The 27,388-nt window shown below is 41.7% G+C and overlaps 1 protein-coding gene across 11 annotated transcripts in view; it reads left to right on the top strand.

Annotated features, from left to right (window-relative positions):
- RAB27A (RAB27A, member RAS oncogene family) overlaps positions 1-23,034 on the top strand; it is a 67,720-nt gene extending 44,686 nt beyond the window's left edge. For all 11 annotated transcript variants that reach the window (XM_036302161.1, XM_036302143.1, XM_036302152.1 and 8 more), the window contains 4 exons: positions 1,118-1,203; positions 2,955-3,058; positions 9,849-9,972; positions 20,865-23,034. In XM_036302161.1, coding sequence (XP_036158054.1) covers positions 1,118-1,203; positions 2,955-3,058; positions 9,849-9,972; positions 20,865-21,063 — 513 coding nt within the window. In that variant the 3' untranslated portion in view covers positions 21,064-23,034. The remainder of the gene's footprint in view (positions 1-1,117; positions 1,204-2,954; positions 3,059-9,848; positions 9,973-20,864) is intronic.
- Positions 23,035-27,388: the final 4,354 nt, after the last annotated feature.

The following is a 27,388-nucleotide window of genomic DNA, read 5'->3' as shown; positions in this document are numbered from 1 at the left end:
AAGAATCTAGTTGAGATTTTGATAGGGCTTGCATTGTGTATATGTGTGTGTGCTGTGACATGTGCTTAATACTCTAGTAGATGGTTTATAAATCTGTCTTAGCCTTCACTTCATGCTTGAGAAGAGCCTCAAGGTCAGCCAGAGGAGTGAGCTTAGGGATTTTTCAGATGTTTCCTGGGCATATGTACAGCCCTAAACATGAGCATGGCCTAATAGATAACAAGGAATATTTTGGAGCTTTTCAAATCGCTGTATAGACATCTCATTTCCTGTTTTGTTTTTTCTTTTTTTAAGTCTTTTTGGTTAGATTTTTTGTTAGCCCCAACTGGCATTTTTTGCCTTTGGTAACTGTAATGTTAAATACTTGATGCTAATTATTTTCAACAATGCCCAAGGGATAGGGTTATTCTCATAGAGCAAGCTTTGAGGCAGGTAAAATAAAGACCAGGCCTGGGAATGAGGCTTTACACGCAGATTTCAGTTCTCTGGGGATGAGATTTTAGGGGCAGCTCCAAACCTGTTTTGCCTCCACTGCTGCTATACTGATGGTTTTCACAGTTATCATAGTTATGTATATGTTGGTTTTCAGGACTACTGGGAGCCAGGAAAGGGAGATGAGTATAGGATAAGTGAAAATAGTACAAAGCTTATTATTTTTACTGATATTCAGAGTTCTGAAAAAGTTGATTTTGACAGTTTGTACTGATGTTTTCATTGCTTGTATGGAGAAAGAGAGTTTCAGAGGTACTTCCTATAAAATTGTTTTAAGAGTATTTTTAAAGATAGGATGGGAAAAGTCATAGAAAGGTAATATTTTTTGAAATGCATGACCTGAGGGTTCTTTGAGGGAAAGGTGAGCTAATTATTATGTTACAGAAATTATGTATTATTTATATATTTCATAATATGTTTATAAAGATATATGATGCATATATACACGTTCATGCAAATTATTGTGTTACCTAAAGATAATTATTTGGGATAAAATACAAACAAGGTTATATTCCACATGGGATTTTCTTTAGAGGTTTACGCTATAGGTGTACTGAATAGGGAAGTAAGCAGAGTTCACTGGTCTCAGAAAGTTCTCTCTCTCTCTTTTTCTTTGCTGTTGTAGGTGTACAGAGCCAATGGGCCAGATGGAGCTGTTGGCAGAGGCCAGAGAATCCACCTGCAGTTATGGGACACAGCAGGGCAGGAGAGGTAGGCGGTCCTCCGTTATGCATGTGCTTCTTCCTGGAGGAAAGGGAAAAGCAGCTACACTTTTCATACAGGGACCCGAGCTGGAAGAAGCCAGCTGATCAGGTCATTTGCACCTGGATAAGCCATGCTGCCAAATTAGCAGGAAATTTGTCAGTCTGAGTTGATAATGGTGGCTTTATTTCATACAAAGTCACAGGAAAAAATGAATCTTTTTCAAAATGGATCAACCTTACTTATGGTCTCTTTTTTGTTTTCTTCATTTTTAAAAGGCTTATACACTTTTCTCCATTGACCTTGGCTATTTACCCAGCCACACAAAAGCCACAGAGGTATAAAGGGGAGAAGAAAAGTAGGTTTACAGTTATTCGTATGGGAAAATGTACAATAATTAATAAATAATAATACAAGAATACACTTTCGTGGACTCGCGATTGCAAACCTACTTTTGCCCACCCCTGTCTGTATTATTCTTGAAAACCGAGTGGAAAATCTGGTTGGAATTAATCCATATGGTCAGAGTTGCTTAACCAAAATTAGCCACATGGAATCTTGATGTAAAATTGCTTTTCGTTAGCTAAGGTTTCAGATTTTTCTCTCAGATTCTTTGAAGGCTTTTTAAAAACTTTTCATTATGGAAAACTTCAAGTATATAATGAACTCATGTATTCATTTCCCAGTTTCAACAGTCATCAAGCTGTGGCCAATCTTATTTTATGTATGCCCCTCATTTCTATTCACTCCCTCTCCCAAATTATTTTTAAGCAAATTCCAAATATCAGATTATTCATTCCTAACTATTTTGGTATGTATCTCTAAGGATAAGAACTATTATTGTAAAAATATTGATTAAAAATATTTGAGAAAGCTTAGAAAATTAGATGACAAATTCATACCAGTATTTTCTTCCTTGGAGCCTGTGTCTGTCCATTGTAGGGTTTGTATAAAGGCAAAGTAAGAGGTGTGAATAGGACTGGTGGAGGGAGAGAGGGGAGACGGCAGGATAAAGCCTTGGAAGAGAGAGTACCAAAAAGGAACGGGGACTGAGTCATTATTACTACCACCTTAACGCCTGAGATTGAAATCAAAAGGTCATGAAACACATTGTAATGTCAAGTCAAGCCAACCTTCACTGGACAAGGAAAACATACATAGCAAGCTCCATTGTTTGGGTCTAATTAACTCTCAGTTGGACAATAAATTCCTGGGTGATGCTAAAGGATCATGAACTAGTTCTGTCATCCCTGTCCAGCGGGCTAGGTTTTTGAATCACATGGTCTGTTAATACATAAACTTACAGAAGTGACAAATAACTGTCTTATGTACTTTTGGAATATCAGCACCTAATTTGTTTAAAAAAATTCTTTTCATTGATATAGGTTATTTTTATTTTAAAAGATTGTTCCAAGTATAACTTTTGATAATTGTTGGCTTTTTTAAAAGTCTGAATATTTTTCGATTATTCTTGCTCTAGATAGCTATTTATTATATTTTGTAAGATACCTAATATTGATTATACTCATAACTTTATACTATTAAATTGTCATTTATAATCACATTTTTCACTAAATCTAGTATAACTAAGAGCTATAACATTCATGTATAATGTGAAATTATTATAAACAATGGCACGTTATTAAACATCTAATTTGTTATTGATGAACTATGGTGAGAGGCTGAGGGCACTGGTGGTAGCTTTATGTTTCAGGAACAGGGCCATGGTTTAGGTGATCAGTCTGCTTTTATGTCCCTAGGTTTCGGAGCTTGACAACAGCATTCTTCAGAGATGCTATGGGATTTCTTCTGCTTTTTGATCTGACAAATGAACAAAGTTTCCTCAATGTCAGGAACTGGATAAGTAAGTGTTATTGTCTCCCTGCCTCCCACTCCCTACAATAAAATGCCCTCTTATATTCTACTTTTGTTGTAAATTGACTTGGGAGAAATCCTAGTGCTGTTTAAAATGCTATATAAAGGAGCATGGCTATTAGTTTAGGGGAAAAGATAACTAAAATATTCTGCTTTTTCTAATAATACCAACTTTGATGTGTTGAATACTTCCCATGCTCCAGGTATAAGGCCCTGCTTTCCATGCAAATCTCTTAATCAGTCTTTCCCACAGAGGAGACTCATCCCTCTTTTATAGATGAGGATATACAGGCCTAGAGGGGTTAAATCACTAAGTATCTGCTTGCCTATTGTGTGCTATCAAGTCTTGTATCATCCCAGGGTTTAAAACATATATTACACAGACTACATACAAGGCTTAATGGGTTAGACCCCTGGCTGCATGTCTCTTCTATGCTTAGAGGCCCCTTCTCTGTTTTGAGGGCCAGGCATTTGCCTGGAGGACTCTAGAACTCCATTGGCAAAAGTGGTCCCAGCACTGTGTGTGTGTGTGTGTGTGTGTGTGTGTGTGTGTGTGTGTGTGTGTGTTTGTGTGTGTCTATATATATCTTCATTTTGGCTTTTTGGAGAGATACTAATCTAAAATCCTGCTACTGGACCAAATAACAGCTTGCGAATGTACATTTACCTTTATAAGTTGCATTAGTATAAACCTAGAAAATCTATTGGGAAAGGCTCTGATGTTAAATTTTTAACATACAAATCTTTATAATGAAAACACTTAAAAATTACCTCCTACTTCAAAATTACTTGGTGATTTGTTAGTATTGGCTGTGGCTGTTTTTGTTTTATTTTGTTTTGTTTTCAAATCCTCACTCGAGGATATTTTTCCATTGATTTTTAGAGAGAGGAAGAGAGAGGGAAAGACAGAGAGAAAGATCAATGTGAGAGAAACTCACTGATTGGTTGCCTCCTGCACATGCCCTAACCAGGGCCTGGGCAGGGGAGGAGCCTGCAACCGAGGTACATGCCCTTGACCAGAATCAAACTCAGGACCCTTCAGTCTGCAGGTTGACACTCTATCCACTGAGCCAAACTGGCTAGGGCATTGGCTGTGGTTTTGATAATAGAAAACCATAGTTCTGTTTTTTAATTTTATTGTACTAGAGGCCCGATGCACAAAATTCATGCAGGAGTAGGCCTTCCCTTCCCGCTGCTGGCACCGGCTTCCCTCTGGCACCCAGGACCCAGGCTTCCCTTGCAGCCCTGCCTTCGTCCGGAAGGTCGTCCAGAAGGACATCTGGTCTAATTAGCATATTATGCTTTTAATATTATAGATTAGAGTTTACATTTAATATTATTTTGTATTAGTTTCAGGTATACAGCATAGTGGTTAGACAATCGTATACTTTACAAAGTGTTCCTTCTGGTATTTCCAGTACTGAATTGGCACTGTACATAGTTATTACAATACTAGAGGCCCTCTGCATGAATTTCACGCATTCGAGGGGGTCCCTCAGCCTTGCCTTCTCCCTCTCACAGTCCGGGAGCCTTCAGGGGATGTCTGACTGATGGCTTAGGCTCACTTCCCCCCAGCCACCTGCTGCTTGGTGCACTGACTGCTACATCTCCCGAAGGGTCCCAGACTGCTAGAGGGATGTCCGATTGCCGCGGGATCAGGCCTAGGCCAGCAGTCGGACATCCCCCGAGGGATCCCAGACTGCAAGAGGGTGCAGGCCAGGCTGAGGGACTGCCCTCCCTCCCCATGCAAGAATTTTGTGCACCGGGCCTCTAGTTATAAATAATGCTGCAATGAACATAGGGGTGCATATATTCCTTTGAATTAGTTTTTTGGGTGTCTTTGGATATATACCCAGAAGTGGAATCACTAGGTTATAAGGCAGTTTCCTTTTTAATTTTTTAAGGAACTTCCATACTGCTTGCCAAAGTGGCTGCGCCAATCTGCATTCCCACCAACAGTGCATCTGGGTTCCCTTTTCTCCATATCCCTGCCAACACTTGTTTGTTGATTTATAGATGATAGCCTTTCTGGCAGGTGTGCAGTGATATTTCATTGTAGTTCTACTTTGTATCTCTCTGATGATTAGTGATGTTGAGCATCTTTACATATGTCATATGGCCCTCTGTATCTTCTCTTTGGAGAAGTGTCTATTCAGGTCCTTTACCCATTTTCTAACCAGATTGTTTTGTTTTTTTTGGTGTTAAGTTGTTTATAAAATTTGGATATTAACCCTTACTGGATGCATCATTGGTGAATATCTTTTTTCATTTAGTAGGTCGTGTTTTCATTTTGTTGATGGTTTCCTTTGTTATGCAAAACCTTTTAAATTTGATGTAGCCCCATTTGTTTATTTTTTCTTTTGTTTCTCTTGCCAGAGGAAATTATCAGAAAAACTATTGCTAAGAGAAGTGTCTGAGATTTTACCCCTTATGTTTTCTTCTAGTTTTAAGGGTTTTGAGTCTTACATTTACATCTTTAGTCCATTTTGAGTTTTTTCTTATATATGGTGTAAGAAGGTGGTCTAGTTTATATTTTTCATGTGCCTGTCCAATTTTTCAACACCATTTACTGAATAGATCTCCTTTATCTCATTGTATATTCTTGGCCTCAGTCAAATATTACTTGATCATATTGGCGTGGGTTTATTTTGGGACTTTCTATTTTGCTCCATTGATCTTTTAAAAAAATATATTTTTATTGATTTCAGAGAGGAAGGGAGAGGGAGAGAGAGAGATAGGAACATTAATGATGAGAGAGAATCATTGATTGGCTTCCTCCTACTGGGGATCGAGCCCATGAGCATGTGCCCTGACCTGGCATCGAACTGTGATCTCCTGGTTCATAGGTTCATGCTCAACCATTGATCCACACCAGCTGGGCAGTTTTCATAGTTTTTTGATGGAACCTTCCCCTTATTTGGGTGACCCAGAAGTGTACATTCTGTAGGTTAGGTGAGCCCTCCTGTTGTAGTTTAGTCTTGATTGCTCTTGGCCCATTCATGGGTGGGGTTGGCTCTCAGGCTCACTGACTGTGAGGATTGACCTTGTCACAGTGTATGAGCTGCTATGTGAGGGTTGACCCCACAAAGCAGAACTTGCCCCAGCAGGGTCCGGTGCCTGATGAGCCCTCCCCTTTTTAAAATATATTTTTATTGATTTCTGAGAAGAAGGGAAAGAGAGAGAGAGAGAGAGAAACATCAATGAGGAGAGAGAATCATTGATTGCTGCCTCCTGCATGTCTCCCACTGGGGACCGAGCCCACAACCCAGGCATGTGCCCTTGACTGGAATGGAACCCAGAACCTTTCAGTCCTCAGGCTGACACTCTATCCACTGAGCCAAACCAGATAGGATGGAGCCCTCCCTTTGAGCTGCTGCTTGTGGAGCTACTCAGTTCGTGTTCTTTTTAAAAAATGTTTTTATTGATTTCAGAGAGGAATGGAGAAGGAGAGAGAGATAGAAACATCAATGATAAGAGAGAATCATTGATTGGCTGCCTCTTGCACACCCCCACACTGGGGATTGAGTTCACAACCTGAGTGTTTTCCCTGACCAGGAATCAAACCGCGACCTCCTGGCTCAACCGCTGAGCCACGCCTGCCAGGCTCGAGCACTTTATAAGGACTCTTGTTAGATATGTTCTCATAGAATTTTGACACCGAAAAAGAATAAACCCACTTCTTTTTCCATTGGTAGAAAGGGAAACTGAGACGTTAGATAAATCTTGCCCTTCTGGGCTTTATATATTTTAGATAATAGACAAAATTATGTGAAATTATGGGTATGTATGTATTTTTCCCCTTAAAGGATAAAAGAGTCCTTACTGCCCAGTTAGGTAAATAAAATATACATATTGAAGATTTCATATCTTCAATGGAAAGTATTCTCCTCTTTTCTAGTCCTGTTTTTTTTAAAGATATAATGTTCAGTGTTAGAGTTGGTAATATCAAATCTTAATTAGAAGTAAACATTTGTTGACTTATACATTTTATTTTTCTTCTCACTTCTAGCATTTCTTCATTTTTATTTAACTTATATAAACTTATTTTACTAATATAACTTCTATAAAAATATTATTTTACTAAATAATAGTTTAAAATATATACATATATACATGTATGTGTATGTATGTATGTGTGTGTGTCTGTGTGTACTAGAGGCCCAGTGCATGAAATTTGTGCAGGAGGGGGGGATCCCCTCAGCCCAGCCTGCACCCTCTCCAATCCAGGACCCCTTGGGGGATGTCCAACTGCCGGTTTAGGCCTGATCCAGAGGACATCCCTCTCACAATTCGGGACCGCTGGCTCCTAACTGCTCACCTGCCTGCCTGCATGATCGCCCCTAACTGCCCCCACCCCCGCCAGCCTGATCTCCCCTAACTTCCCCCCTGCCAGCCTGGTCACCCCAACTTCCCTCCCCTGCTGGCTTGGTTGCCCCTTACTTCCCCCCCACCCCCCCACCGGCCTGGTCGCCCCTCGCAGTCTGCTGTTCAGTCGTTTGGTCGTCCCTCACTAACCCCGCTGCTGGCCTGTTCACCCCATGCAGCCTGCTGGTTGTTACCGTTACTATGATGGCGTCCTGGACAATTTGCATATTCCTCTATTATTAGTATAGATATGTCTGTCTATCTGTCTGTCTATCACAACAAACACAGATTATGGAGCCTCTACCGAGTGTTCCTGATTCAGCAGATCTGGGTTGAGACCTTAGAATTATATTTCTAACTAGAGGCCTGATGCACAAAATTCGTGCAAGGGGCTCGGCTCTCGCAGCCCAGGCTTCATCCAGGAGGTCATCCAGATGGTCATTCTGCCGCTTGGTCTAATTAGCATATTAGCTCTTTATGATATGGGACAAGTTCTTAGGCTGCTAGTCCATGGACTTAACCTGAGTAATCACTGAATTAACTCATTCAATCCCCACTTTAACCCTATGAAGTAAGTGTTAAGTCTGATCAAATAATTGAATTGATATCCCCTCCCCTGGGAAACTGACCTGTAGATCAGTTCACAACTGACATTCCCTTTTGTTTAGACCACATTCCATTTGCTATGGACTTACCCAGGATCCAGACCCACCCAGTAAATTCCCCACCGGAAAAAAACCCGCCTAGAGTCCTTTAAAATCTCTGACTCTCTGTCCCTGGGTGCTAGTGCCATTTTGGGGCTCAGCCCATCTGGTTTCCAGATCATTAATAAATTTATAATTCTTTACCACTTTTGACCTCATGCATTCCTCCTTCGGTGACCCTAACACTAAGTACCATTATTATCGGCATTTACATATGGAAACAGGCACAAAGCAGTCAATAAGTTTCCCAGAGCGGCACAGGTAGCAAATGGCAGAGCCAGGCTTCCACCTTAGCCACACTGGATCCTGAGTTCATGCTTATAACCATGACACTGGACATATAAGGTGTTAACAGAGCACAGAGCCACTCTGGAGACCAGAAAGATTTCACAACAGAGGTAACTAAGAAGCAAGTCTTAGAGGAAGGGTGGGGAGTCCCTGAAGGAAGGTTGTGGTTGGGTATTCAAGGGTGTGGGGACAGCGTGTGTAACAGCCCAGAGGAAAGAAAGGGTGGCTCTTATTGGAAACTACACAGCTTGCCCTGTATAGTTCTTATTTTCCTGCTTGCCCCTTTAGGGCAAAGGTCATTGTTCTGAAATTCTACACCAAGTATCAAGCTGAAATTCATGCCTGCTGCCTTGACTTATCATGTCTGATAAGATAAAATGAACATGACTTCATAATGAGGAACTAAAATGTCAACACTTCTCTGGTTAACCATGTGAGAAATAAATTAGGCCATCAATTTTGTGAAAGCTTGGGCTGTTTTAATTTCATTATGGGGTGTGACAAGTAAAAAATAAGACTTTATTTTCCTTCTTTGGGAGATTAATTACTCAGCTTAATGAATTTCTTTTGTTTGATTTAAAATTATGCCTATTTACCAGTTTTCCAGTGAAAAGAACTAAAAGCTGTGGAATAAGAATTGTAGTCTCCTGCTTTTTCTTGGTTCCGGTGAATGAATCATTGACTCTTTATTCTGGGTTTTCTCTCTTCATTTAATCCTGTATTGTTTGTTAAATGAATTGATTTGGCCTTAGAATAATAGAAAAATATGAGAAACACTTCAGGTAGAAATAGGATAGCTAATAGGAAGACAGCTCTTAAAATTGTGTTTGCTGTGGAGAGGAAATAAGTAAAAAACAATGTTAAGATGAACAAGAAGTAGCCTGGTTGGGTAGCTCAGTTGGTTAGAGCATTGTCCTGATACCCCAAGGTTGTGTGTTTGATTCCCAGTCAGGGCACAAACAAGAATCAACCAGTGAATGCTTAAATAAGTAGAGCAACAAATCGATATTTCTTTTTCTCTCTAAAAAAAAAAAAAAAAGATTAGCAATAAGCTCTAGGAAATCCTCTAAGTTTTTTTCAAATGGCCTTCATAAAAAGACTGCTACCTGTTTTTTTGTGTGTGTGCATGCGTGCACATGTGGGTGCACTTGCTCACATGCACACCTTTGGAGGGTTAAGTATTCCCTTTCCTCTCTGATATACATAAGCTGGGGTCTGTGTTTGAGGGCAGGAGTAGTTTCATATCTCTGCCTCATCCATTCAGTTTGATAGATGAAGGCGCTGATGCTTCGAAAGCACTGTATCAGGTCCCTATATCTGTATTTCCATTTAGTTTTCAAAGCACTTTTGCATGTATTCTCCATTGATTATACACTTACATTATTGTTCACCTATAATTCTCTTATCTTCTTACATTAATAGGCCAGCTACAAATGCATGCATATTGTGAAAACCCAGATATAGTATTATGTGGGAATAAGAGTGATCTGGAAGACCAGCGAGCAGTGAAAGAGGAGGAGGCCAGAGGACTTGCAGAGAAATATGGGTGAGTATTTTTGTGGAGAAATCTAGAGAAAACATGTCCAATTTAAACATTAGCACACGAATAAATAACAAAAAAGATAAAAGCAAAAAATAGAAACAAAACACTCAGCTGTAGGCCTTAGGAGGTATCAAATATCTACTTTTCATGTTAATCCTATATAATAACACCCTAATATGCTAATTGACAGAACAGCAGAACGACAAGTCACTATGATGCACACTGACCACCAGGGGGCAGACACTCAACGCAGGAGCTGCCCCTGGTGGTCAGTGCACTCCCACAGGGGGAGCGCCGCTCAGCCAGAAGCCGGGCTCACGGCTGGCGAGCGCAGCGGCAGGGAGCGGGCCTAAGCGGGCAGGAGGACATCCCCCAAGGGGTTCTGGACTGCGAGAGGGCACAGGCCATGCTGAGGGACCCTCCCCCAGTGCACGAATGTTGTGCACCGGGCCTCTAGTATTATATAATAGTGGGGATCATAGAAAAAGTATTGGAGAAGGGCCTTTGTTCAGTTCTTCCGTCCCATTTTCTCAATCTCTTGGTGTTTGAAGAAAGACAGCGTTGAGGGTAGATGTCCTAATTTTGTAAGGCCTCCTTTACAAGATGCAAGTAGGTGCCCCCTGGGATAAGGACATCCTTTATGTTCAACAAGGACATTTCAAAGCCAGTTCATCTATTGCTGTGGAGAGCTCCAGCATACATGAGGGCCTTCTTGGCTTTGAAGTTTCTGTGCTGGGAGAGGAGTGTAAAGATCCCCTGTGGTTTAGGCTGTGCTTTTATGGAGAATCAACTAAAACTGTCTTCGTCCTTGAGCTCTGGGAAGAGGATCGTATAGCAGCAGCATTCATTGGACATAAAAGGAGGGGTCAGCCCTTTTTATCAAAGTGTCAAGGGCACCCTTACACAGGAATTTGTACTTTACTTTTTTTCTGCCTCAAAAAAAATGAGCACCCAAATGTATGTGTATTAATTACCCCTAATATCAGGGGGAGGCAGCCAGTGGGGTTGAGAAGGAAGGGGTGGAGAGAGGAGGAATGTGTGGTGTGGAGGGGTGAGGTCTACAGGGACGGTACCTGGCTAGTGGCTTTGGTTGTTAGAATCCAAAGAGGCCAGAGGAGGCCCTTTCCCTTTTCATTGTCTGAGCGCGGCTGTGCTCTTCCTGGGGCTGATGGAGGTTCAGAAAGCACTCAAGGGTGGGAGTCACACTGGGAAGAGAGTGCAAGGATAGGTTGGCCCCGTGGGAACAGGCCAGAGGCTGCAAAGCTTTGAATATCACCTCAGGAGAGTGAAATTGGTTTCCTGGGGGACAGGGAGTTGCTGAAAGCCTTTGAGCACAGAGGGTTGTCATCAGCACTTTTCCAGATCAGTCAGGGTGGGCAGGGGGTGGGGGGGCTGTGAGGGGGGTATGGCAGGAGGAGAGGGGAGATGGAACAGGAGGAAAGACTGGAGACAGGGAGATTGCAGTGATCTGTGAAGTAGAGAGGGGCTGGACTTGTGGAAAAGGAAAAGGAGTAAATCAGAGAAAATACACAGGGTCAGGGTCAGGCAGAACAGGATTTTACATCTTAAATCCAGCACCAGGAAGGGTGTGGTTCCCATCAACTAGGCTGGCTCACGCTGGTGAGGATCTGCAGTCAGATGTGGAGGTTTTCACTCAGGGTAGAGGGTGGGGAACCATGTTAGAAGCATCTGGGGAGCTTTTAACAAATACTCATGTTCGGGCCTCACCTCTGAGCTTCTGACATAATTGGTCTGGAGTGGTTTACCAGGCAGGGTTCCGTGAACAAACATACTTACAGAGGGGTTTGACTTTATGCTCTCGTGGAGCTGGGTAGGCAGTCTCTGCCAGGTGTAGTTTCGTGTCTGATGCTGAAGCTTGAGGTCCAGAGGACAGGCAGTCAGGAAGGGAAGCTGGACCCACAGTGGGAGAGAGCAAGAAGCAGCCGGACCCATACTTACTGACCCAAACCTTGTCAGTCATTGTCGCCTCTGAACTGGATGGTGTGGGTGTCCTGCAGCAGCCAGGGCTCTGCTCACCGAGCTAAACCCTCACACCTGGCCCAGGAGTTGGAGAAGCTGGAGGAGGAGCTAGGGGAAGATGGAGCAGGTGCAGGTCTGGCTGCTGGCTTATGCCAACGAGATGAGCCAGCAGGTAAGCAACAACGTGTGAGAGCTACAGAATAGCTTCTGCTTCACTTCCGTCCCCCAGATCTCTCTGTGGTCCGACCTACCTGGGAAGGGAATTCTGGGAAATGTCATTGACATATTCAAAGCCACCACAGGTGGGGGCCTGGACATTGGTATCTTTCAAAGCTCTCCATGTGATTGCATGCACAGGGGTTGAGATATGCTCTCTTCCTCCCTTGAGAGGCACTCCTGTAATGTAGTGGGAGGGATCAGATACCACAAGAACACAGCATTGAAGCTGGGAGCCATGTTGCAAGGAGGTGAGGAGGAAGTAAGTGATGAAGCAATGGAAACCACGGGCCTAGACCGTGCTTTTGAGAAGTGTGTTAGTAAAGGTCAAAAGAACAAAACCTAGGGCAGCCAGTGCAGTTAGCTACATCAAACAAGTATATTCTCAAGTCTGGGGCAGAGTCGGGATTGACTTCCTCCTCCTCCGAGCTTCTTCAGCCCTTTGCTGGTTTCCTTGGTTCATTCCATATCCTGCCTGAGCCTGAGGTTGCTTTCGGACTCTGTGGGGAATCTGGGGATACAGGGATTGCTTTTCATCTGTGCTCAGATTACAGGTTTGGGGAGTATTTTAAAGAGAGAGGCTCAATCGAAAGTTTCTGGATTGAATAAAGATGAGGAGAGATGGGATTAGCAGATAAGGGAATTGAAACTATTGGAGAAGAATGGAAAGGAATGGAAACAAAATTCCTTTAACATTTAGGAAGTATAGAGTATAGTTCTTTAGGCTGTGCCCTGCCCGGGAACTGAACTGTGACCTCCAGGCTCATGGGTCAATGCTCAACCACTGAGTCACACCAGCTGGGCATGACATATCTACATATCATTTGTATGTTGTCTGATAAATTTGCATTTTTGTTACTATTGTGCTGCCTTCTATCCTCAATTCATAAAAATAGATCAGTATGCCCTAGCCAGTTTGGCTCAGTGGATAGAGCATCGGCCTGCGGACTGAGGGGTCCCGGGTTCGATTCCGGTCAGGGGCATGTGCCTTGGTTGTGGGCACATCCCCAGTGGAGGTGTGCAGGAGGCAGCTGATTGATGTTTCTCTCTCATTGATGTTTCTAACTCTCTAACTCTCTCCCTTCCTCTCTGTAAAAAATCAATAAAATATATTTTAAAAAAAATAGATCAGTGGTTCACAAGTGATTCTCTGAAATATACATTCAGAGAATGACACACTGTGTCTCAGAAAAGCTTTGCAAACCTAACAAAGGAAGTGTTAAGTGCAAATACGGAACATACATCTGTGTGTGCTGGGACAAGGAAATCAGAGAATGAGAACTCCATGCAGCAGCCCGAAATGGAAAGAGCGAGCTGAATGCATGATGATGACTATCAGGAAATTTAGTTTTAGTAGACTAAGAATCCATTATCCCTAATTTCCTGCAGAATCTTTTTTGCTATAGACTTGGTTAAATTGTAATATGATGTTCTTAAGCCACTTCCTAGCACAACAAAGTGGATTATTGGTAAACCAATCAAGTTCTTGTAGAACAAGTGCAAAACAATGCTTTGCAGCATGTTACATTGAATAATATTGTCATTGAAGTCAGAGGAGAGAACAAAATAGAGGTTTGTTCAAATTTTTAGTCCCACCAGTAAAAACTATTACAAGTCAACCTGTTGCTGAAACATTTTTAAGAACAGTTACAAAGCCCTGGCCTGTGTTTTTCAGTGGTTAGAGCATGACCCGTGAACCAAAGCGTTGGGGGTTCAATTTCCTGGTCAAGGACCTGTACCTGGGTTTAGGGTTCAATTCCCCACCCTGGGGACATGTGGGGGGGGGGGCAACCAATTGATGTCTCTCTCTCACATTCATATTTTTTCTCCCTCCCTCCCTCCCTCCCTCCCTTTCACTCTCTCTAAAAGTCGGTGGAAAAATATCCTCAGGTGAGGATTAACACACACACACACACACACACACACACACACACACACACACACAGAATAGCCACAAAGTCAGTGACAAAGATAGCAGAAGAGAGCAGTATTGCCAACATTCCTCCTGTAGGTGACGCTGTCGGAGCTGAAGCTTTAGTGTGCATCAGAATCACCTGAGAGTTGTGTCCCACCATTTCTGATTTTGGTAGATGCTGCTGCTGGTGGTGGTTGAGGACGGCGAGAACCACTGGTGTAGATGCCAAGTAACTGTCAGGTGTGCCTGCTGGCAGACACTTTCCTGGACAAAATAGCTGGACAGAACACTTACGCCCAGAATAGAAAGCACTTGTCTACTGATACCATGCATGGGTGAGGGTAACGTGCTCAGTGACTTCTCATTGGAAAATCTATGCTAAAAAGAAAAAGGATTTTTTTCTCTCACACAGTTCATTGCGCCAGCTGTGATATAGATTGGGGGGGGGGGGCACTAGGATTGGTACGGAGGGAGCACCAGCCTCAGTAGGCAAGCAAGGACCTTACTCTGGTTGCACCTAAATTCCTCCCACACTCTGCTTTACTTACAGAGGATAGTTGGTGGTCATTAGAAGACTTTGTCCTTGATTCAGAGTTGAGAATAATACAGAAAATTGTGAATGCGATGAGAACATGATGATTGAATGTACATATTTCATGTGCTGTGCCAAGAAATAGGCAGCAAATGTTTAAACACTGAGATAATTGACATATAATACTGTATTAGTTTTTGGTGTACAATATAATGATTTGATGTGTGTATATATTGCAAAATGATTACCAAAATAAGTGTAGTTAACACTCATCACCACATATAGCTACACTTTTTTTTAGTGTGTGACGGGAACTTTTAAGGTTTATACTTTTAGGGGCTGCAAAATTAAAACAACTTGTTTTCCCACTGAAGGCTGTTGGCTATCGATGAGGAAGGTGCTCAAGAGTTCCTGGAATGAAGGATGACTTTAAAAACATTTATTTACCACATTAATAATATGAGTACAGACCATTTCTGGAATTTCAAGCGGTTTAGCTCAGCAGAACGCTCTGTGTCTATCTAGCCTGAACTAGAGGAAATGGGGTATAAATAGTCTGATCTCTAGTAGTTTGATGCTTTGCTAGTTGGATGACATCCTTTCTTTGTTTGAGAAATAAATTAAGGATGTATCATTGGGCATGTTTTGAAACCACAAACATCAGCTGCAACTAAACACACAAGACAATTTCCAGAGCCCCACACAAGTCAGAACAGGATCTGGAGTTCATTTGGCACCATCTCCCAGGCTGGACAGTCCATACCCCAGCCCTTTACTGCAGCGATTTTCAGCTGGTGTGCCACAGAATTTAAAACATTCAATGCCTGACTATTTAGTTAGGAGCACTGACCTCTTTGATTGTCAAATAAGAAAGGACAACAGTCAACACAACAGTAGCCATTCTGTGGGAATGCCCTGTCTTGAGCCATAAATATAGGTCATATAACAGAGTTGCATCTAATTGGTTACATTGCATAATAAAGTTTCATCTGATTGGTTAATTCTTGGTACCAGAAATCTTTATATACAAGTATAGGCACCTTATTAAAAAAAAAAAATTGTTTTGGAGCCAGGCTGGTAGGGTTCAGTGGTTGAACATTGACCTCTGACCCAGGAGATCATGGTTCAATTCCCATTCAGGGCACATGCCTGGGTTGTTGGCTCAATCCCCAGTAGGAGGCATGTGGGAGGCAGCTGATTGATGATTCTCTCTCATCACTGATGTTTATATCTCTCCCTCTTCCTTCCTCTCTGAAATCAATAAAAACATATTTAAAACAAATAAAAATAATTTTAAAAATCCCTTTGGAGTAAAAAGCGTAGGTAATTACTATCTTTTTTTGGTAAATTAGTAAAAATTATACCTATTTTTGTCAGATCAGCAAAAAATATATTTTTTGGTGTGCCACAGAATTTTAGTAATTAGTTTACGTGTGCCATGAGGTGAGAAAGGTTGAAAATTGCTTCTTGACTGTACTAGCTTATTCATTTAGCATCCAATAGATTATGAAAAGTATGAGACTTCCTTTCCTACTTTAGTGAAAAATTTCTCCATAATTTCTGATCCACATGTGAGCCAAATATCTAGGACCATTTGGGAGAATTATCAAATGCACTTGCTTTTATTTCTGAAATATTCTGACTGGAAACTTGAATCTTCTAGTTTTTTTGGAAATAAATAATAGAAAAGCAACCAGTTAGATGTGAGTCTTAATCTATGGCATGAGGTAGGGATATAGATATCTTAGTGAAAAACCGGCACGTGATAATGCTTTTCATTGATTTGAAGCTGTTTGCCATTTTGTTTATTTTATTTCATTTCATTTTTAAATTTGTGATTCATCTATTTTTTAAAAGCATACTAGATTGGTGTTCTGCATGTGTTCCAAATGGCCATTAAATGGTCATTTACAGATTGATATCACCATTAGCTGCACAGATTTTTTTCCCAAACGTTTGGAGATACTGCTCCCTGGTAATGCTATATTAGCGCCACCATGTGGAGAGAAGGAACAATACTATTCTTTCTATGGTTAAAAAAAAAGAACTGATCCTTTTGAATTTAAGATTACTAAACTTTTGCCTACCATATTTTAGGAAAAACAGAACATCATTTTTAGAGAAAACCTCATTAGATGAACATTTATTGAGCGTTTGCTGGATGCTAGGCTTGTGCTAAGCCCTTTACATGTATTATCTCATTGCCTCCTTACCATGACCCATGAGCCACTGTTCCTCCTCTTTACAGATACAGGGAAGTGTTCAGATTAAGCACCTCAAATGCCTTCTAAAAGTCAACACCAAGAAGATATGCACATAAAAATATTAACTCCATCCACTAAACTTTCTATGCCCTTAAGACAAGCTGAGCAGTCCAGCTTTCAAATGTAAGCACAAGGCACATTTCTGTCTCTGAGGCATCATTTAATTACAGAAGGAAAGTCTTAGTTCGGGGTCTTCTCTATGGATCTCAACTGGTTTGCTTTTTGTCTGGCAGTTCAGAGAGCTGAGAGTGGAGTGAGCTCTAGTATTTTATTCCCGTAGAAACAAAACCCGTGTTGCCCTAATTGCTCAGAAGACTCCGAATGATCAGTCTAAAGATTTTCAGGTTGTTAACCTGACTCCTGGTCACATGACCTGGAGGTCCACAAAGGGCAGGAAAGTGTACTTTAATTGAAGGATATAAGTTTGTTACTTTCATTTGGGGTTATAAATCTAAACTACATCTTGTTAATATTGTACATCTCTTAATATGAGAGACTTGAAATATACATCTTAACTCATATACCCTGAAATACTACCGATCAAATATTTGCTTAAGTTAGTAAACATTAGACAGTAGCTCATAGCGCTGCTAGAGGCATCCGTCATTTATATTGTAGTATTAATAAAGCAAGGTCCATTTTGTGTCAGCACTTAGGGATGGCCACTTGGGGGAATGAGGTGTGTGAGGCGTGAAGGGAGGCAAATGCTTTGGAGCACTTTGGCTGGGACAGGGAAGTCTGAGTGAACCATCCTGATGCAGGAAGGCCTGGTCCCAGATATCAAATTTAGTCAGGGGCACTGACCTCTTTTCCCTTAGATTGTCAAATTTAAAAAATGACAACAATCCAACACAGCAATAGCCATCCAGTATGAATGCCCTGTCTTGAACCATAAATATACAGGTCATATAATAAAGTTGCATCTTGGTCACATTGCATGATAAGTTTGCAGCTGATTGGCTAATTCTTGGTACCAGATATCCTTATATTTTGAAGAAAAAAGGGTAGCTAATTACTACTACTACTATTATTATTATTATTATTATTATTATTATAATTATAAGTGCTTTAAAGTCAACTCACTTAATCCTTATAAGAAGATCCTGACATCTAGTTTTACAGATGCAGCAGCTGAGGCACAGAGATGAATAGCTTGCCGGTGTTACGCAGTTGGTAACAAGTGTTACTAGATTTGTCTCCAGGAAGCCTGACTCTAGAGGTTATGGCTCCTGACCATTGTTCAAATTGTCTGTATCCACGCCTGGGTTTTCTAGTTTTTAAAAATACTTTCAACTATGTTTTTTCATTTATGCCTTCAAAGTTACTATGAGGTAATATTCAGGAGCTGAAAGGGAAGAAACTATGGAAAGTAGAAAGAGCTTAAGGAGATTCCATTGAGACATTCCATGAATTTGAGGACACTAGAGTTGGAAAGATGTTTATAATTGCATTTGTGCAAATTTTAAAAGTTAGATGTACATTATCATGACTAGTATTTACAAGAAGTTTACTGTTTGACTACATTGGGTTGTTTTTTTTTTTTTTTTTTTTTTGTATTTTCAATTTCAGTCTATTATTCTTAGAGGGAGGGATGCATTTTTCAGTTGCCTTTCCATGAAACAATATATTTCTAATGGCAACAGAGTGAGCAGGTCTTCCCCTTAAGTATAAGAAATGTTCTGTAGACATTAAATGATTCTTCATGGGTATAACCGAGAAAGAACATAATGAAGAAAATGTAAGTATTTAAGTTTTGAGTCCTCTCAATCCTAAATTCAATTTCTGTAACAATGGCAACATCACAAACTCTCCCTCGGACTTAATTCAATAACGTCATAGGTACTTGAGGAATAATAATTTTTTGAGTCCACATAAAGGGTGCTCTCTTAACACTTGGTAATCAAATACTGCATGAGACCAGGGAGTTAGAAAATACGTATTATCTTCATTTTGTGGATAAGGTGATAGATAAAGAGGGAGGAAAAAGACTGACAGTAACCAAAGTGGTAGATAGGCAGTGGTTACAAAACCACTAAGACCATGTAATTCGCCTGGTAGGCCCTTCTCTGATCAAGATATTTTAGAGTCAGCATATGAAGGGCACGGGAGAATCATTGCAGCAACCATGTCTTGCAAAATTTAGAGATGGATAGAGAAATACTCAAATGAAATTGTAGTTTCTTACCCAGTTTTTAGAAGCTATACTAGAGCAGGAGAGAATTGCAGAGGTCAAGTTTTGCTCCTATAGGAAGCGTGCAGGAAGATAGCACCTTGGGGAATCCCAATGGAGAAATAGCCTTCTGTCCCTACACGTGAACACCCTAACGGCCTAACCTACTTGTGGTGACATGAGAAGCAGAACAGAAGTAAACATCTGTAAAAGCTCAGGAAGGTTTTAAAACTGTAAAAGTTCTCATGTGGAAGCTGCTTCTAGCCAGGAAATAAAACAAGAGTAACTGAAATTGTAATCAGAGTCATTAATGTAGGCGTAAAATGCTAGGAGAACGCAGGAAAACAAAGACATTCTATAAGAAAAGTAATAGTGGACGATTTTAAAGTCCCTATAAATGTAAGAAATATTTTAATGAATTCAGTTGCAGGACTCTCTGAGGTGCTAAAACCGTTTTCTTTCGGAGTTTTTTCACATCAGAGATCATTTTGGTGAGATTCCTTACTAAGTGGTAGAAATGAAATCAACAGTTTGACAAAATACAACTTGATTATTATTTTCATGGCTTTATTAAGAAGCAGGAAGAATTTGGCAGTTGATTAATCCTGTGGTAAAGATTAATTCAAATGTATAAAGGGTGGCCACCAAGAGATTATGTGAAAAGCAACCTTATAGTTTTGAAATAATGCTTTGTGAGTTACTTAAAAAATTATACATATACCACAGGCCTTTGGATAACAAAATAAGCACACTTAAGATAGGTACCCTTGAGGAACTCTGAGATGCAGAATTCAGAATGTCTGCAAGTGGCTGGTGCAGGAATACCACCTGGAATTGACCAGGCAATAAAGCGTTTGGCAGACACAGCCAGCGACCTCTCATTTCTCTCTAATGCAGTCCCATCTCTCCCTCCCATCCCCACCCCCCGCCATGTGCAGCAAGTAAAAGAGATTTACCTGTTTTGGAAATCCCCATATAATGTATGTAAGTTTGCAACCCGTAGAGCCTATGACTAAGTTGGTTGCTGGAATCAAACAGCTGTGATCCCACTACCAGCTCTGTTCTTTTCTAGCATTGCGAAATGGGGCAAGTTACTTCGTCTTTCTGGGCCACAGTTTAATATTTGTAAAATGGGAATAAAAACTTTCAGAAGTTTTACATCTCTATTAGGGGTGCAGTGTTAATTATTTTATTTTATTGTTTTTTAACTTGAAAATAGTTTTATTGATTTTTAGGAAGGAAGAGGGAGAGAGGGAGAGCGAGCAAGCATCCATGGCTGCCTCCTGCACGCCCCCTATGAGGGGCCAGGGGTTGAGCCTGCAACCCAGCATGGCCCTGATCCGAAATTGAATGGACAGCCTTTTGGTGTGCGGGACGATGTCCAACCAATGAACCACACCGGCCAGGTCTTTTTCACTTTTTAATGTACCCTATGGCAGTAAAATGCTTTTGTTTTGTTAATTCTCACCTGAGGATATTTTTCCATTGATTTTTAGAGTGGAAGGGAGGGAGGGGGAGAGACAGAGGGAGAGAAACATCAGTGTGAGAGAGACACATCAATTGGTTACCTCCCCCTTGTGTCCCAACCAGAGCCGGGGACTGAGCCTGCAACCAAGGTCTGTACCCTTGATGGACATTGAACCCAGCACCCTTCAGCCTGCACACGGCTCTATCCACTGAGCCAAACCTGCCAGGGCAGTAAAATGCTTTTGTGGCCTGCACATTTGTTCTCTATTTTATAAGTTGAATTACCAAGGGCAAAGCGCACTGTCCTTTCCCTCTACCAGTCATTTTCTGAGTCGTCTCTCTGCCTTCCAGAATCCCCTACTTTGAAACTAGCGCCGCCAATGGGACAAACATAAGCGAAGCGATCGAGACGCTCCTGGACCTGATCATGAAGCGGATGGAGCGGTGCGTGGACAAGTCCTGGATTCCCGAAGGCGTGGTGCGGCCCAATGGCCACCCCCCTGCTGACCAGTTAAGTGAAGGAAAGCCCAAGGGGGCCTGTGGCTGTTGAAGAGTCAAGCGAGCTCCACAATGATGTGAGTGGCCCGTGTCTGTAACCTCCTCTGTGGGTGACACGCGGCACAGAGAGGGATTGACGGGCATTGTGTGCAGACTCCTCACTATCCCGATTAGGCCAATCAATAAAGCATCCAGTTTTAAAATCAGTTTGCCGCAGCTTTTTAAACATTTCTCTAAGATTCAGCCCGAGAGTTAGGAGGAATGTTGCACATAGCCAAAAGTGCCTTCTAAAACCTTACTTAGCCAATGGCAGTAGATCATTCAAGGATTCGGGATTTTGTAGCCACAGAAGAGTGCATTTATTGTGAAGAATGACTGAAGATATCGTCACCTGCCTTAACAGAGACCGGCCCAGTGTCTCACATTCGAGATCTTAGATGCAATTATAAAACTATCAGTCTTTAACCCAAATGGAAATATCTTACTTGTACTGTAGGTGGTGACCTAAAATGCCTTGCATATTAAACCCCTTGAATATTAAACAAAAATATGCACAAACATCGGGTTCAGTGTCCTCAAATATTAATTCATGTAAGCATCCTCTTTAAAATGAGTACTGGACAAATGATGGCCATATCTCTAGACCCTGGAAAAACTGGATCAATCAAGTATGTACTGACCGTGATTCTTGTTTGTGGGGAAGGGATTGGGGCTGAGGCCAGGGGTGGCTTACTATATAGCATGAGCAACTGAAATGGGGCTGAATGCCCAGTGCGGCTGCTGTATTCCATTGCTCTTAAGGTTTGATAGAAGGGACAGAGAACTAGATTGTCGTGGCTTTAGTTCACTGTGATCTTAGCATTTATCCTTGGCCTACACGTGGCCACATCTGAACATAGCTGGTGCTTATGCTAAGTTGTTTGTCGTAAGTAAATATTTAGCTTCTTTTTCTTCATATTTGTAATGTTGGTCTGGTGTCCTCTTTCAATTGGCATGTGAACTACCAATCTTCTGTCTTTGCCATCAGGCTCTGGGTTGTTGATCTGTGCAACTTGTTTTATTTTTGCATTGGCGGAGTTGAAGGAATTTGTTCTTAATTATGTAAAACGTCCTTTTGCTATTTAGTGGACAATTTAAGTGGTTACATTTGCACTCCAGCTCAATATAAGGAAAATAAAGTGTTCTACGGCTTGTATTCTTTACTGGGATCAGGGGCATCTGTATATGCTGGGTCTTGCCAAGGTCACGTATTCTTCTACATTGCCAAAGTGTCTTTATACCCAACGAAAGATGGTTTTAAAATGTGCTTTGTGGCAGTTCATAAAGGTCAAAGGGGACAATTCTTATTTATTAAAGTGGTTTAAATAGATTAAAATTTCCAAAAAGTTGAATAACTATTTAGAGAACAACACATTATAATTTAAATAAATGTATTTACATAAAATAAATATAAATGTATGTTGTGGTAGCAGAGGTTTGGCAAAGTGTAATTAGAAAAATACAACTCTTTTGGAAAGTAATTGCTTTTACATGATTATTTTCAAATGGCTTTTTCTTGAGTACCTATTCTGTTTTGTTTATTTTTGCCACAACTCCCTTAAAAAACTTAGCTGTGGTTACTAAGATGTTATGTATTTCTGTCCTTAATATGAGAACTTCTTTTACATCCTAAAGAAGCCATTGTGTCCTATGCATTTGAATTGTATATGCTGGTGAGGAAAGATTCAGACACTTCAGGGGCAGAGTCATGCTCACAGTGGTACCTTCTCAAGTGGCCATGTCAGTGGAGTAAATCATATTTTTACATTTACATATCAGGGAACATTTTATATGGTCTGTTTGTATAATTAAAAAGAAGATGATTTTGTATGTTTCTGTTTTTTTAAGAACCAAATGAGCAATTAGCCACAGATCCTATTGGCCTTAAACATAATATACAATTAAAAGATGTATACCTGATACAGTGCACATACATGAACTGTCTTTAATTATTGAAATAAATAAATTGTATTCTCTTTGGAAATTCATTGTTTAAGTTTGTTATTGAGGCGCCATATTTTTGTGAGTCAATGTATTTTTCTATTTATAAGTCTGTGTAAAAGTAAATTGTATCTTCAGTGAGTATTGTGCCAATTGAGCTTATAATAAAGCTACAGGCCCAGTGCAAGAAATTTGTTCATGGGATGTGTGTGTCCCTCAGCCCGGTCTGCACCCACTCACAATCCGGGACCCCTTGGGGGAGGTCCTACTGCCAGCAGTCAGACATCCCTCTCGCAATCCAGGACCGCTGGCTCCTAACTGCTTGCCTGCCTGCCTGATCACCCCTAACCACTTGCCTGCCTGCCTGATCGCTGCCTGCCTGCCTCATTGCCCCTAACCACTCACCTGTCTGCCTGATCACTCCTAACTACTCTGCCTGCCTGTCTGATTGCCCCTAACCACCTCTGCCTGCCTGCCTGATCACCCCTAACCGCCTCTGCCTCAGCCCCCACCGCCAAAGCTTCATCAGGAAGGATGTCCAGAATGATGTCTGGAAGGTCGTTCAGCTGTCCGGTCTAATTAGCATATTATGCTTTTATTATTATAGATCGTGGTCTAGTCTCTCAAGTTCATATATGAATGTAACTTCATTTCCCATCACATTGTTTCAAACCAGAGGTCATAACACTAAAGGAAACCAAATCCAGGGGCACAATTTCCATCAGTTCCTTGATGAGGGGCCAACCAAGACAACATGTTCTGGAGAAAGTAAGCCAAATATGTTACATCAAACATATGTAGAGCACGTATCACGTGGAAAGTGTTGTACTAGCCAGTCTTAAATGAACTAAACAAGGATGGTAAGGGCCTGAACAAAGACCAAGTCTGAGAGATGGATTCAAGAGGCATTGGGAAGGTTAGAGTAATTGATTGGATGAGGAGGGCATATGTGGGGAGATGGACTCTCTGACCTATTTCACTCACTCCTCGGCAGGTACCCTGGCTTTGGAGCAGTCAAATATGCTCCTGCCTCAGGAATATTAGCAGTTCTTTCTGTCTGGGTAGCTAGTCTTCCATATATCTGCATGGCTCTCTCTCTCACCCTTTAAAGGTGTTCTGTCACCTTGTCCAAAAGGACTTTACTGCCCACCTTCTATAAAATAGTAGCTGCTTCAATAAAATGTTAAGGGGGGGAAATAGTAGTTGCTCCCCCCGCCCCATGGCCCCAACCAGATTGTTACCTCCTGACCTGTTATCCAGCTGTGCTTTTGTACATGTTCTTCATCACCACCTGGTATATCTTTATATTTGTCTCCATCTACTAAGATATAAGCTCCAAAATTGTTTTGCCACTACCCAGAAAAATGCCTGGTGCACATTAGATACTCAAATGGTTATTGGTTGATTGAATGAAGTACTTCAGAGGCAGCAAGGTCAAGTGAAAGAGTTTTCAAAATAGGAGTCACTGAATGTTCAAAGAGGGTAGAATTTGAAAATAAAAACAGCTTCAATAATATTTAGACATGGTCACATATAATAAATCCATATTGGTTTATTATGAGACAGGAAAACTGAGAAGTACATTCTGATCTTTTGAAGTTCATGTTAGGATAATCTATTTAAGAAATGTTTCATAAGGAATGCTTTGTTTGGCCTTTTTTTTTTAATTTTTTATAAATGGATAATCTCTATATGGTATCCCCAGGTCTTCTATTTTGAGCAAGCTGGCTATGTAATAGAGACTATATAACAGAAAAACTCCCACTATGCAACACTTGAGTAGCTGGATAAAATATAACGAACAGCCGAAACCGGTTTGGCTCAGTGGATGGAGCGTCGGCTTGCGGACTGAAGGGTCCCGGGTTCGATTCCGGTCAAGGGCATGTACCTGGGTTGTGGGCACATCTCCAGTAGGGGGTGTGCAGGAGGCACTGATTGATGTTTCTCTCTCATCGATGTTTCTAACTTTCTATTCCTCTCCCTTCCTCTCCGTAAAAAATCAATAAAATATATTTAAAAAAATATATAACGAACACATTATTTAAATGTACTGTTGACCTCTCACGAAAGTAAGGGAAGAAATACTGCCTTTCTTCACCCACAACTCAGACAACAGCAACCATAGTAGCAACAGAGGGAACTTACAACAACATGATTCTGAGTGTGGTTGGGTTTTGACAATATTAGTAATCGTGTTGCTTGGTTTTAATGCCTATATGCCATCAGGAGAGAGAGCTTTGGATCTGTTAGAAGTAGCGCACTGGAGTGGAGAGCCACCTACCCCCAAACACACAAAGCCTGCGCCCAGACTGTCTTAGTCTCCCCTGAGAATTTATAACCCCAAGTTATTACAAAGTTTTGAGGTTTGAGCTTACAAGTGTACTATCTTCCCCCCCCCCCCCCCCCGGGAGTATCTTAAAGCCAAGAAATTGATAAAAGAATTAACAATGTGATTTGTGGTTGATGATACCTCTGGTTTACTTGGTAGAAGCAGAGCAAAATCTTTTCAGAGGGAACATCTTCACTCAGACCTTACAGGATTCTTTAAAAAAAATTATATATACATATATATGTGTGTGTGTGTGTATATATATATATATATATATATATATATATATATATATATTTATTTCAGAGAAGAAGGGAGATGAGAGAGAGATAGAATCATTAATGATGAGAGAGAATCATTGATCGGCTGCCTCCTGCACACTGGGGACAGGCCCATAACCCAGGCGTGTGCCCTGACCAGGTTGATGCTCAACCACTGAGCCTGCTGGCCAGGCCTTACATGATTCTTATGGAAAACACCCTACTAAGCATGGACTCACAGTTTAAAATAACAACTCATTACTTCCCCAACCCCCAGCCTCAATAAACCAAAACCAGCAGGATTTGGTCATTAAGAACTTCAAGTAATATACTTATCAGATGGAGACCATAAAATAAAAATGTTTAAGAGAATCTATCCTAATATATAAAAAGCCAGGGTCGTCATGACCAAAACAACCAGATGGATGACCGAACAGCAGGCTGCATTGGGTAACAAGGTCAGCAGGGGGGTTAAGTGAGGGACGACCAAAGGACTGAACAGCAGGCTGAGTAAGGCAACCAGGCTGGCAGGGGGGTTAGTGAGGGACGACCAAAGGACTGAACAGCAGGCTGAGTAAGGCAACCAGGCTGGCAGGGGGGTTAGTGAGGGACGACCAAACAACTGAACAGCAGGCTGAATAAGGCGAACAGGCTGGCAGGGGGGTTAGTGAGGGACAACCAAACAACTGAACAGCAGGCTGAATAAGGCGAACAGGCTGGCAGGCAGAGGCGGTTAGGGGTGATTAGGCTGGCAGGAGAGGCAGTTAGGGGCAGGCAGGCAGGCAGGCAGAGGCAGTTAGGGGTGATCAGGCCTGTAGGGGTGGCAGTTAGGGGCGATCAGGTTGGCAGGAGAGGCAGTTAGGGGCCGGCAGAGGCAGTTAGGGGTGATCAGGCTGGCGGGGGGGGGGGGGCAGTTAGGGGCAATCAGGCAGGCAGGCAGGTGAGCAGTTAGGAGCCAGCGGTCCCAGATTGTGAGAGGGATGTACCGGATTGGAGAGGGTGCATGCTGGGCTGAGGCGACCCCTCCCCTGTGCACGAATTTCATGCACCGGGCCTCTAGTATATATATAAAAGTCCAGCAACCAGAACAGCGGAATAACTGGTTGCTATGACATGCACTGCAGTGGCCAACCAGCCCAATTTGGGCCTCGAGATCGGCCTCCTCCAACCACCCACAGCCCTCCCCCCCAGCTTGCCCCCCTGATAGGCCTTGATTGCTGGCCAGGCTGAGGGACCCCACCCATGCACGAATTCGTGCACCAGGCCTCTAGTTATAAACATAAAAGGAATTGAAACATCTGGGAAAAGAAGAAGACATTATTAAAGATACAAGACTGGTTTGAATTAAAATAAATGACCTCACCTATGAAAAATATAGCCACTGATATTCAAAACTTAATGGTCAGACGTTAAATGGTAAGTTTGACAGAGTTGAAGCAAAAATTGGTGACCCAGAAGCTGGGTCAGTGGAAATTACACAGAAATTAGTAGAGAGATGCAGAGTTAGTGTGAAAGAGACTGAGAGATATAGGGGAAAGGTAAGAGGGCCAACTTATGTCTAACAGGAATTTTAGAAGCAGAAAGTGGAGAAAATAAAGGAAGAGGCAATATTTGAAAAGGAAATAGCTGAGGAATTTTTCAGAAATAATGAGACACACACCTTCAGTTTCAGGAATTGTGCTGTGTGGGAGTCTGGGGGGTGGGGGTGGAGGGGCGGGCGCGGTGAAGGATGTAGAAAAGACAGACAAAGAAATGGATCTTCCTGTGCCTGGCTGAGGCCACAGAGAGAGATCCAGAGGGCAAGCTGA

The sequence above is a fragment of the Myotis myotis genome, unplaced genomic scaffold (genome assembly GCF_014108235.1).
Source record: "Myotis myotis isolate mMyoMyo1 unplaced genomic scaffold, mMyoMyo1.p scaffold_m19_p_1, whole genome shotgun sequence".
In the NCBI taxonomy this organism is placed as follows: Eukaryota; Metazoa; Chordata; class Mammalia; order Chiroptera; family Vespertilionidae; genus Myotis; species Myotis myotis.
This window is presented reverse-complemented; position numbering and strand designations above follow the sequence as displayed.